Source organism: Lemur catta, chromosome 8 (genome assembly GCF_020740605.2).
Source record: "Lemur catta isolate mLemCat1 chromosome 8, mLemCat1.pri, whole genome shotgun sequence".
Taxonomy (NCBI): Eukaryota; Metazoa; Chordata; class Mammalia; order Primates; family Lemuridae; genus Lemur; species Lemur catta.
Window position 1 is genome coordinate 34,523,531 of NC_059135.1, and position 12,487 is coordinate 34,536,017.

At 37.9% G+C, this 12,487-nt stretch overlaps 1 protein-coding gene across 9 annotated transcripts in view; it reads right to left on the bottom strand.

Annotated features, from left to right (window-relative positions):
- CCDC150 (coiled-coil domain containing 150) overlaps positions 1 to 12,487 on the bottom strand; it is a 108,014-nt gene that overhangs the window by 43,249 nt on the left and 52,278 nt on the right. For 8 of the 9 annotated variants that reach the window (XR_006736786.1, XR_006736785.1, XM_045558972.1 and 5 more), the window contains 9 exons: positions 11,985 to 12,154; positions 10,568 to 10,661; positions 9,584 to 9,753; positions 6,744 to 6,870; positions 4,140 to 4,334; positions 3,638 to 3,706; positions 3,385 to 3,546; positions 2,582 to 2,668; positions 28 to 147 (listed from right to left, as the gene is read on the bottom strand). Coding sequence is in view for 7 of the 9 variants with exons in the window: in XM_045558972.1 (XP_045414928.1) it covers positions 28 to 147; positions 2,582 to 2,668; positions 3,385 to 3,546; positions 3,638 to 3,706; positions 4,140 to 4,334; positions 6,744 to 6,870; positions 9,584 to 9,753; positions 10,568 to 10,661; positions 11,985 to 12,154 (1,194 nt within the window). In the remaining 2 variants the exon portion in view is untranslated. The remainder of the gene's footprint in view (positions 1 to 27; positions 148 to 2,581; positions 2,669 to 3,384; positions 3,547 to 3,637; positions 3,707 to 4,139; positions 4,335 to 6,743; positions 6,871 to 9,583; positions 9,754 to 10,567; positions 10,662 to 11,984; positions 12,155 to 12,487) is intronic. The other variant, XM_045558973.1, reaches the window with a different exon arrangement.

The following is a 12,487-nucleotide window of genomic DNA, read 5'->3' on the forward strand; positions in this document are numbered from 1 at the left end:
TTTAAGACAACCATGTCTTAACCTTACCTCTTCCTGCCACCCATCTTCCTGGGGAAGCCTTTGCAGTCGGTTTTTTGTCAGCTCAAGTTGTAGGCCATCGAACCTGCACTTAAACCAACGGTGAGCTTCTTCCAGGTTAGCTGTTATCTGAACATGTAAGTGTTATCATTAAAAGTTACAACAAAGAAACAGTTACAAGTTTTTTGTCTATTAGTTCCAGAGACTTTTTACCTAGATAGTAAAACACTCAAATTCTGATTGCAAGGTCCCTACAGCCTATTTGCACAATATACTTAATAATCTATAGATGAGAATAATTTCTAAATGGGGGGTTAAAGAATGCATGCAGGCTTGCTGCTTTTAATGCATTTGTTATTATGATATTTTCCTGAATGTGAACCAAGGTAAGAGAGGACCCAGGAGAAAAGAATGAAAGTACAAGATGACATTGAAGATGAAAAGAATACATATGAAGGACTCTTAAAGAATACAGTTCAACCCATATTTTAAATTTCTGAATTCTGTTCTCTAAGTATTTCTCCAAAGTACCTAAACTATAAAGGTTAGATGTTTCTATTGTGCTTTATAAGGTAATAGAATGAACTACTAAAAAAGTGGACCACCTTAGTGTAAAATAGTATTGTATTATTTTTATTTCCTTTATCATCAAAAATCTTTTTGTACTTTGGCTTCTAATCACAAACTTACAAGTTATCTTTGCTAGACTTAAAAACAGTCCATTTAATGGTCTGCAGTTAAAGATGATCTGGAATCACTGTTCATGTATTTGACAACTATTTATTGAGTGCCAGCGTATGCCTGGCACTTTTCTATTTACTGGGAACACTTTGGTATTTTGAAGTAGAGCCAATAGGTTTTTATATATAAAGTTGCTTCAAAATAGCTCCAGAACATGTCCCCTAGAATAAAAAGTTAAATGACTGGTTTTTCCTCTTTGGTTATTTATGTTACATGAACAGTGTTTTCATTTTTGATTCTGAAGTCTGAGAGGGTGGTGTGATTCTCTCTTGGCTGAAAGAAGGCAAGTTCCATGAGAGGAGAGGCCCCATTCATCTTGTTCACTCTGTATGCCCTCACTTAGCCGGGTATCTCACATAGGACAGGTCCTCAGTAAGGATGCACTACTGTGTACTTTTTCCACGCTAGCCAGGTCATAGTGTGGATACACTATAGTGAGATAAGAAAACAGAACTTCCCTTTTATAGTGTCATTTAACTTTTAGAAAGGTACAAAGCCAAAATATTTTCCAGATTTTGTTGTGCATCCTGATGACAGGTACAACCCTAGCTCCCCAGCCAAACCAAACCAAAATCCACCTTTCTCTAGCATTCTTTACCAGGCGTGGAGGGAAAGATGACTGAAATGGCATTGCACATCACATCTATTATTACTACTGCATGGGGAATGAGAAAGGTGCTAACCTTCACTGAAACTTATTCTGATCAGAATAATGTAGCAGATATTAACTTCCTGACTTTTACAGGTATGGCAATTGATGGCTTCAAGAAAGTCAATGTAACTAACCTACATGCCCACAGTAAGTGTCACAGCTGGCACTGAAACTCAGATTTGTCAGAGTCCACACTCTAATGTATCATCCTGACAGTCATACTGTCATTTAATTTAATGGCTATGCCAGGGACAAATCATAATCAACTAGAAGCAACATCATTGTGATACCTTAAGCTTAAGAATCTGTTTTCTTATCTGGAAAATGAAGGCTGGTTGTAGTAGACTACTGATCTCAAAGATCCTTTCTAGCTTTAAAAGTGTTTGATTTAAATACCCTCAAAAAGGCCAATTTAAGTTTAGAATAGAGAAGCAAATTCACAAATTAATTAAATAGGGCCTACTTTACCCTTGTAGTTATTGATTAAATAAGGAGCTTCCATTTTCATTAGCTCATGTCAAACAATAATGTATTAAACTCCATACACAGGCTGGTCTTCCCTACTGGTAGGGACTTGGATTTCTGGTTTAATTATTTTTTTTTTTTTTTTTTTTGAGACAGAGTCTCACTTTGTTGCCCGGGCTAGAGTGAGTGCCGTGGCGTCAGCCTAGCTCACAGCAACCTCAGACTCCTGGGCTTAAGCGATCCTACTGCCTCAGCCTCCCGAGTAGCTGGGACTACAGGCATGAGCCACCATGCCCGGCTAATTTTTTTGTATATATATTTTTAGTTGGCCAGATAATTTCTTTCTATTTTTGGTAGAGACGGGGTCTCACTCTTGCTCAGGCTGGTCTCGAACTCCTGACCTCGAGCGATCCACCCGCCTCGGCCTCCCAGAGCTAGGATTACAGGCGTGAGCCACCGCGCCCGGCCGGATTTCTGGTTTAATTAATATTTTAGCATTCTATTATCTATCATCAGGACACAGAATCTCAATTCAAACATTACTTATTCTTTAAAACAGAGACTACACTTAGTAAGTTATTGTTGGTTCCTGCCTGTTGCATTCCTGACAAATATGTTAATGAAGGCTTTCACACTGATTTGTGTGCTTCAGAACTGCTGTACTAAAGGAAACTTGTCTAAGTTATGTCCATGGGTCTGGCTCACCTGCTCTGATTCTTCACTGGCTTCTTTCAGTTTATGCTCTGTTGCCTCTTTACATTTCTTCAGGTGTCTGACAGTTTCTTCTAATTTCTGAAAATGTGATACAAAGATTTTTATAAACTTCTGATGTACCACATGGAACCAAAAAGCTTCTCACTATTGTAATAAATGGGCAACCAAATTATGAAAGTGGGGTGAGGTACTTTCTAAGTTCAGATGCTACCAAAATATAAAATGAAAACTTTTATTTTCAGTTTAACCTAATATGTATGTGATTACAAATTTTGATTTATGGATTCTACTGAGAGAAAGTGATTAACACCTCTTTTCAGAATTGGAGGGATACTTTTCATAGCAGACAATCTCTTTTGGAAGACAAGAGTTCAATGATCTCTTGAAGTCCCTTCTCAGTGATATGTAATGTTATTATGCTTTTTATTAGGCTAGGAATAGTTAAAAGTCCTGTAACAGCAGCAGGTATATCTGTGCTACAGGGAAGAACCAAGGGGTATAAAGTTCCTGAAAGGTTATGAAATCTAGTTCAGAAGTCTTACTTAGTTGCTGGCATTTTGCATATGTAAGCTCTAGCTATTCTTTAAAAATGAACATTTTTACTAATTTGAATGAAAATAGAAAATATTTGCCACATTCAAAGCTACAGGCTTCTTCCTAGTTACTATTATTCTAAGGACTCGGCTAAGATGAACAACTGGTAAATGTATGCTTTCTTCTAGGTACACTAATGCTGGGTTTTGGCCCATGCCATTTGCTGATAATCTTTGAAATGAATCTAAGAAACCTCTTACCTGGCATCGACTCTCTAGTTCCTGCCTTACTCTACGCTCTGCCTCTAGCCGCAGCTCTTGCTGTTTATTCCGTGCTGAAGTATCATATTGGCGCCTGGCCAACATCTGCATCTCTTTCTGCAGGTTAGTCATTTCACATACAAACCTCTGGATACTCAATGACTGAGAGAATACAAAGAGGGAGACATTTGGCGAACCTGTCCAAGTTTGGGTTTTACATGAAAGGTAAACAGAGTTTGTGGAAATCATCTACCTGTTCATAGTTTTTTTTCTGATATTGATCCTTAATTAGCTCCATTTGCCTCAATTCTGTCTCTATTTGCTGAAAGTAAATGTGGAAATAACATAAAAAGATGATCAGTGGAAAAACTGGTTTGCTCTTTTTGCCTAGAGGATGGCAAACAGAATCCCATATGAGACCCCAAAATTATCAGTTCCTGCTGGGCTCTTTCCCTTCTGGCACACAGATCCCAAAAGAGCAAAGTTCAGTACAATCAGCGTGGAAGGGGCAGATGGGGAGCCACACATGGCACTGGCAGCTAATGAGAAACCTTTTACAAAGTAGCATCTCTGCTGAAAATAGACAGTCCTCCCAAAAGGCAATCTGCCCAATTCCCAGTGTGGCTATAATTCCCAGAGAATACATGCTGCTGTTAGGATTCTAAACCCTACGTCCCCAGACACCATCGACTGCCTGGATCCTCACAGGGCACTAGGGAAGGAAGTGATTAGAGACTTTGGGTTTCTCATATAACCTTCATCCTCTCTACATTCTGAGCATTATTCGCCTTAGCCGACAAGTGGAGCTTAATTTGGGCCTTTTGATTCTTTATTTTCTCCTTGTTACTGTTCAGCGTTTTTTCAAGCTCTGTAAGTTTCTGCCGCAGCTCTCGGTTGGTCCGGGACACTTCCACTGATCTGAAGTTGGCTTCATCAAGGGCTTTCTTCAGCTTGAAACACAAAGGAAAAAATTGGAACCTTTTTACCTTCCATTAAGAGAAGCCTGTTTAGTTTTGTCCCTATATTTTTCTCTTTGAATCTTTCTTTTAAAAACGAGGGTAAGTGAGGCAATAATAATAATGTTTGATTAAGCAGTTTTATGGAGCAACAGATCAAGTGATTTTCATAATTTTTAACACTAAAGAACAAAATCTTTATTAGAGTAAAGAATATAAATGTATAATCATTATTTGCATTTCAAGAGCATGACGTTGGAGTCAGACAGATCTAAGTTCAAATCTCAGCTTCACCACTTACTAGCCAAGTGATTCTGGGCAATTAACTATCTTAAGCTTAAGGTTCTTCATTGGAAAAGCAAGTGTGTAGCCTGCTTCACAGGATACATGTAACAGTTAAGTTAAATAAGATAATATAGGGAAAGAATGTAAAGTCCAGCACACAGTAATTGCTCGGTGATTATTATCATGCTATAAGTTTTTGTCTTCCTTTCTGTCACTTGCAGCTTCATATTTGAGGTGTGAAAATGAATTATATGGTAGTTTACATAAATACTTGTCAGCTATTGACTACCACTGCATATATTTTTATAATACTGCTTTTTTGTTCTTAAGGATTTTAATAAATTATCTTGTGAAAAAACAGCACGGTGATACTTAATTTTATAGAGTCCCCCTCCTGCTAATGTGCCCTTAAGGTCAGTGCCACTAGGACTTTAAGAAAAAGAGGCAGCTGAGAAGGGAAAAGAAAGGAAGGTGGTATTCTCTGTGGCTGGTGGCATTTAACACAGCAAAGAATGAAGTCAAGGCTATCTGCACATTTTTTCTCTACACTAGTTCCTTCCTTTAGATCCTAACTTTACACCAGAGTCTTTTATCACCACCTAGCCACCTCCCTGTTAGATATTCCACCGTTACCTCAATCACAGCTTTGTCTAAAACTGGATAAGCCCTAACAACTATCACTTATTTTGTTCTGATTATGTTTAGGCACTGTGATAATTACATTATACATACTTTCCAATTTAATCCTCAAAACAAACCTCAACAGTAATTGTGATGGTTTCCACTTTATGATTAGGGACACTGAGACTCAGAATTCACTTAACTCAGATAGGAAATTAACCATTGCTAGTAAGAGGCAGAGCTGGGACTCAGGCAATGCTCCAGGAGCCCACTGCTGCTGCTAACTCCTCACACTTTCACTGTTCTCTGGGTCTCCTCACAAGTTCACCATCACCACCGATCCTTGTTAAAGATTCAGTTTCATAAGTATTCTGAACAGTGATCTCTAAAGGTATATTTCTACATTTAGTGCACATTTTTGTTTCCCACAGAATTTTCTTTTTACATTTATATTTACAGAGTGCTTTGCAATTCACAAAGTTGTTCTATTAATACACATCATTAGTTCAGTTTGATTTTGCCAATGGTCTTTGTCAACTGCAATTGCTAAATGTAACAAATTAAGTGGAACATATATCAGCACCCCAACCAAGGAATTATTTTAATTCCTTCCTCTCCTTTGTTCATGATAACATTTAATGTCTGTTTGATGTTCTCTGTTTTCAACAGAACTACATTGCTTGGCTCTAATCATCTAATATTCAAATTGACAATTATAATTTTCATGAGCCTCCATGCCTTTAGTCACTCTTCACTGCTCACCTGTCACATTAACCTTCCTCAAATTATGCTTATGTCATACCACCCCTGCTCAGAAACCTATAGTGCTCCATTTCTACCTAACAGTTCTCATCCAGCATTCTGGCTATTAGGGCCATCAGCTGGTCCCATCTAAGTAACACTCTTTCCAAGTCTCAATTCTGTACTCTCATGAGCTTCCCTTCTTCTGTCACCCAACCAGCCTAAAATGAACTTCCCCTTCTTTGAATTCCTTCAAAACTGTACACAGCCTCCAGCTATCCAAGAAAGGTCCTCTGATGTTTTCCCTATTTGTGTCCTGTCCACAGAGGAGATCATGAGGAAACAGAGGTCATTTATTACACACCAGAGCATGGACCATGCCTTCTACTGCTTTCTCTGTGCCTCTCAGGAGAGGATGGATGCAGAACAGATGGCAGCTAAGTGAACTGAGATGGCTGATTGGATTTCTGTCTAGCAGATGGCAGTCTCCTTATTCCTTGATCCCCTCCTGGTATCCCTCCAACAGAAAGGCTTTCGTCAAGGCATTCCTTTGCTGGGCTGAGAACTGTTCGTCAGAAACTATTTTCTTATGGGTCCCTTTACAAACTGCATAGAGAGGGTTCAATTGCCTTGGGTTTGCTGGTCAAAGGGGGATTAGAAGAATCAAAGAACAACTGTAGCCATTCTCTAAAATCCTTTAGCTGCTTATCCTTGTGAGAGGCATTCACCCAGAGAGAAACTGCCATGACTCCATACCTCAGTCATTTCCCGTTGTGCTGCTTTCTTTGCAGTTTCTCTCTCAGTCTGAAACTGCTTTCTTAGAGCTTCTAAGCGTTCAGCATGTAATTCTGCTTCCACTTTGGATTCCTCAGTCATTCGCTCTCTGTGTTTAAGAAGACAGATGATAAATCACCTTTAGAAATCATCTTAGGAGGTAAGAAACATTTGGAGGGCAATGTACAACTCTCCAAAAAGTGTATGATTTATAAAGAAGCAGCAGATCAGTCACCAGGTGAACCTCACTGATCTGGAGCTCATTAACAAGAAAAAAAGAAGTGCATTTACCTAGAACATTAAAAAAAATTCTACATAAAGAGATCCAATCAAGAGAGTAAAAAATTCATATCAAAGAAAAATATTAAAAGCAACAGAGATGCTTGTTTTTGTCTTGCCATGTCTTTTTGCTGGGAGCTATTTACTCCTTAAGTTTTCACTTCTATTTATATCATTTCATTATCTTTACAGGGAGAGCCTTATGTTAGACCAACATTCTTAACTTGGGCTCCTTGGTCAAGATCCATGGTGAGGCAGGCCTCTGAGGGTGCCGGAATTCCTTGAAATGATATTGCAAAACGTGTGCATGTGAGTCCATAGCTTCTGACTCTTAAAAGGATAGGTGACTCCAACAAAGGTTTATAACCAATGGACTTACACAATCACTAAGTTTCTTCTAGCTTTAATACTTTCTGATCTAGCTGATAATGACTTAGTATGTGATTACTCCTTGAGTTATCAGGACATAGTCATCTTATTCTTACTTTCTTCTATGGAAAATATAATATCAGACCATCCACCATCAGCTTCCTCAATAGTCTTCTGGATAGTCACCCATCTTCTCCTTCCCCCTAGTCTCAGAGGAAGAAATGTCCAACCTCATTTTTAATGATAACCTTTCCACTTTTGCTCTCTCTCGTTTTTCTCCAGTTCAGTCGGGTTCTTTCCCATACTCTCTTATCATGGTCCATTTCCTCCTACCCTAAAAACAAGGCAGCAGCAGAATAACTTGTCTTCATTGTATGCACTTGAGCTGCTATCTACAATCTTCTTTGCCATCACCACTGTCCTCCTTGCCGTCCTTTCCTCATTTCGCTTACTCTTTGTAATCTATGTCTATAGAAATTGGCTGGCTGGAGGATGATCAGTGGAAACCAGTTGCAAAACCCAGTGGCTTTCTCTCTGGTCTTATTCTCTTTGACTTTGTGGCATGTGACTCACTCATTTTTGCCGTTGGTGATATTACATCCTCCCGATCCTTTCTTTAACCTCCCTAAATGCTCCTTCTCTGGCCTCTTTTTCTTCTCCCTGAAATATATTAGGTCCCCACATTCTGGCCTTGGTTCTCTCTCTATACTTCTACTGTGGCAGTCCAACCAACCCCAAGGCTTTCACTTTTTAGCTTTCATCTCGATAGAGATGGATTACTGGTAGCCTCTTTTTAGAATTAAGCCTGCATCTTTTTCTTTCTTTCTTTTTTCTTTTTTTAGAGACAGGGTCTCATTTTGTCATCCAGGCTGGAGTTCAGTGGTATGTTCACAGTTCACTGCAGCCTCAAACTCCTGGGCTCAAGTGATCTTCCTACTAAGCCTCCAGAGGAGCTGGAGGCACATGCTACCATGCCTGGGCAACATTTTTTTAAAAATAGAACTAGGTCTACATTTCTAGTCTATTAAATAATTCTACCTCAAACTCAACATGTCTAAAACATAATCTCCCAAACTTGTTCTGTCTTTCTGAGTGTATGCACTGATAAATAAAATTTTGCATATAACTTCACGAGGTTCATAGATCTCAAGTAAAGCAGCATGATTCACCTTTGATGAAAATATTATAAGCAGTTGCATAAAGGTGAATTCTGAAGCAAATGCTGCAAGGAGACCTCTGACTCTCACTTCATCCTTTTCATATAAATGACCTAGCCAGGTTTTTATTTTATTTTATTTTATTTTATTTTAGTGATAGTAGCAGGGATTATATTTTATGGTCATCTAAAGAACTTCCAGAATTTTCAGGCTTTGGAACAATTACTGTCTAAACCATAACTACATAAACTGATATTAAAGAGTTTTTAAATGATGCCAACCACTATATAAACACAATATGGAACAGTCTTGAGCACTAACATTTCACCAGAATATAAAATTTGCACAGATCACAAATATGAAAAATACCTTCTTAGGTATACGCTTTAGGTTATACCTTTTCCTGTATTAACATGTTCATTAACCGAAAAGAATAAAGACCTTTGTGTACATTTCCCTTAAGTATAAATTTTCATAGAATGTTGTGAATATCTAAATTGTATTTACCTAGATACAATTTAAGACAAAAGGTTAGTGGCTTGACCTGAACTTGATGGGTTTCATCTAACTAATCTCAGGTCAAAACTGAAAACAATTAATGGCTTAACATCTGCTTAGATGGAGTCATCCCATTCCTGGATGTGTTATTCCCACCCAGGCTACTGTTTTTCCTTGTTCAAATCATGCTTTTAAAGGACACATAAGCTGTTGATAGAAAAAGTTTGGCAGAAACATGGGTGTCCCTTCTATTCAGTATTATTCAATTTCTGGTTTAACCTTTGTGTAAAGCAGCAGCTTGATAGTGGATGAGGGAAGAGCTGAAAAGGAGAGTCAAATGAGCTCACCCCAATCAGCTACTACCTGCTGATGCTCAGCTATGGCTGGTTCCTTAACATGGCTCTGCTGAGAGTACTAGTTCCAAGTAGGAGAAGAGGGCTTAACTGGTTTATGTGAATGACTCTGTCTTACTCCTGCAGAGGTTCTTCCCTAATTTTACTGTGACTATACTGCCCTTACTTGAAGGTTTGCAAATTCTGTCGCTCAAGCTCTTTGCTTTCCAATTTCTCTTGAATGTGATCTAGCTTTGTTTGCAGATGATTATTTGTCTGGAGGGCTTGATCTAGACTCATAGCCAATTTTCTGTTGTCTTCTCTAGCTGTATCTAGAGCTTTCTGTAGAGGCTCCATCTGAAAAAGAGAATAATGTTTTTAATTCCACTATAACAGATTCAAGAAGTCCATAACACTATATATCACTTCTTACACTGTATCATCAAGTGCCATTGAAACAATAATTCATTGGAATCAGAAGCAAAGATTCCAGGTGCCAAGAATATATATGTGAGAACTTATTACAGACATTTATCAGGAGACTCTTAGAAGGCAACGGGAAGGGTATGCTCCTTTGGCCACCAGAGAGCTTTGGAAAACAGAGCCAGCTTAATTTATCCTAATTTTTAAAATTTCAAAGTAAATTCTGCTTCCTGATCCTATGACCATCTGGTCTTACTCTCTAGTAAGATAAAAACTGACAACTCTTCTTGTATATTATTTCAGAAAAAGCTTATTTACATGAAATATCTGTATTTTATACATATACATATGTGTAGCTACACATGCATTTATGTGCATGTACCTGTGAGCACACACGTGCGTATGTATCTCCTTATTAATAATGGAATCAATCTAGCTACTTCTGAGATTATAAATTATTTTCTAAGCCTGCTAACTTCTGAAATCATTAGTGCATTAGTAAGTGAAAAGAATGTAGACTACATAAGACAAAGAAAATTCAGCATAATTGTGGTACTGGTTTGCCAATAAGTGACTCATTGTAAGACTGCAGGTCTATTTCCAATTTGTAAATATGTCACTGTCCAAAATTCAGACTTGACTGAAAAGGAAATTTACCTGATTGTCTCACTTCATTTTTCCAAAACAGCAAATATTCCAATAAAACTAAAAATATCAATGTTGTCATGTACAAAAGCAAGGCTTCTACCTCACTATTGTGCTGGGAATCTACAACAAGCATTCTGGCCTGCCACTGGTCCACTTCGGCTTCTAGCTTCTGCACCCTCTGTTGGTTGAGAGCCCTAAAAATAGAAAGCACAAAAACAGTGACAAGACTGACAAAAAGAATGAAAAGAATCATCTAGGAATGATCCTACTTGGAAGTTACAGTTTTCTTCCAAGAAGCTCAAATAGCATCATATGCAATGGACCACAGATGTTCAAAACATCTGAGATTTGGTAGATGACAATTAGTAACCTCAGTTTCAGGTTAAAGAAAACTAAGGCTCCTAGGAATTAAATAACTTGTCCCATCCATGATTCAATTTGGCTTGATACATTAGCTATCAATACATGTTTCTGAAACTAACTTATGGGCTGGTAATTTTACACTATATACATATGTGTGTATATACACATACACACACACACACACATATATATACATCACTAGTAAAAAAAAAATTACCTCTACAAAGACAGGCTTGCTGTTGAGATTTTTGCTTCTAAATACAACAGCTACCTATTTTAATAGAAATTTATGGTGAACAGTAAACAATATTTTTAATACCATCCCCTTGACTTTTTTAAATTCAAAGGTAAAATATTTTCATACTACGTAAAAAAAAAAGATAAGCGCAATGAAGAAAATAAAACTCACTTATTCTCTCATAACATAGAGACAACATGCACCACTAATACACACAACATATTTTAGAGGCCCTACTAATTTCAGACCATTTGTTCTTCAACCTGAAAGGAAAATTTATGTAATTTTCGAAACATTCAAGGAAGGAGTTTACTTATTTTTTTATTTTTTTAAGAGACGAGTGTCACTATGTTGCCCAGGCTGGTCTTGAACTCCTGGCCTCAAAGAACCCTCCCACAGTTTGGCCTCCCAAAGTGCTGAGATTATAGGCATGAGCCAGCACAACCAGCCAGAGTTTACTTATAAAACATGGCTAGAAGTATTTCTTGGAATGATTCACCTAGAATAATTAATCTGGAGATAGGATAGTAATAAATGGATAATTAATTGAAACTAAAATATACACTTAGCTTCAATTATCTTGACAATTACTGTTCTGTAGACCCAAGGGCAGAATTAGGTTTAAATGGTAGAGAAAGCAGCACGGGCAAAACAGTAGTATAGCTCATGAACTTATAGGATACATATTCCTTTACATCACTATAAAATAGGGAAACTTTGAATTTTTTCAAAAATTCAATTTTCAGTGGAAATCACATTTATTTCTAATTCTAAATTTTCTCTAACTTGCTAGTTCTTTAGAGACCATTTTACTACTCTTTCACAAAGGAAGCAACATAAAGTGACTTAATTTACTGACTGGACACTGTTCCTTAGTACAATGCAGCAATATCAAGCACAGAAAAACCACAGGTACCTTTCCTTCTTGAGGCCTGCAATCTCTGAATCCCTCTGCCCAAGCTCTACTTGTACTTTCTCCAGAGCACCTTGCATCTTACTGTGAGAAGCCAGCACATTCTCCAACATGATTGTCACTTTGCAGTTGTCTTCTTTAGCCTCTGCCAATTGTCGCTGAAAGTTTCCCACCTAATAGAAAATGAAACAAGACAAAGATATTTGATCCTTTCTGCTTCTTCTTCTTCTACTGTGTCCCCTTACTCCTAGGAAAGAGCACGGAAAGCAGGTACGGTAGAGTGCTAGGAGGAATAATTAAAGTCTATTTTATTATTGTTTCTTAAGTTATTGTAACTTGTGAAAAAGACTCCAGATCCTACAGAGAACTCTGCAGCTTCACAACTATTGTCATGTCACATAGCACACACTTACTAGAGATACCAGGTCAACACACTGTTGACTGCAGAGGTGGTCCCAGGCTGGCCTCTCAGTTCTCTTCTGATGAGGTCAGATGAGAAGAATACA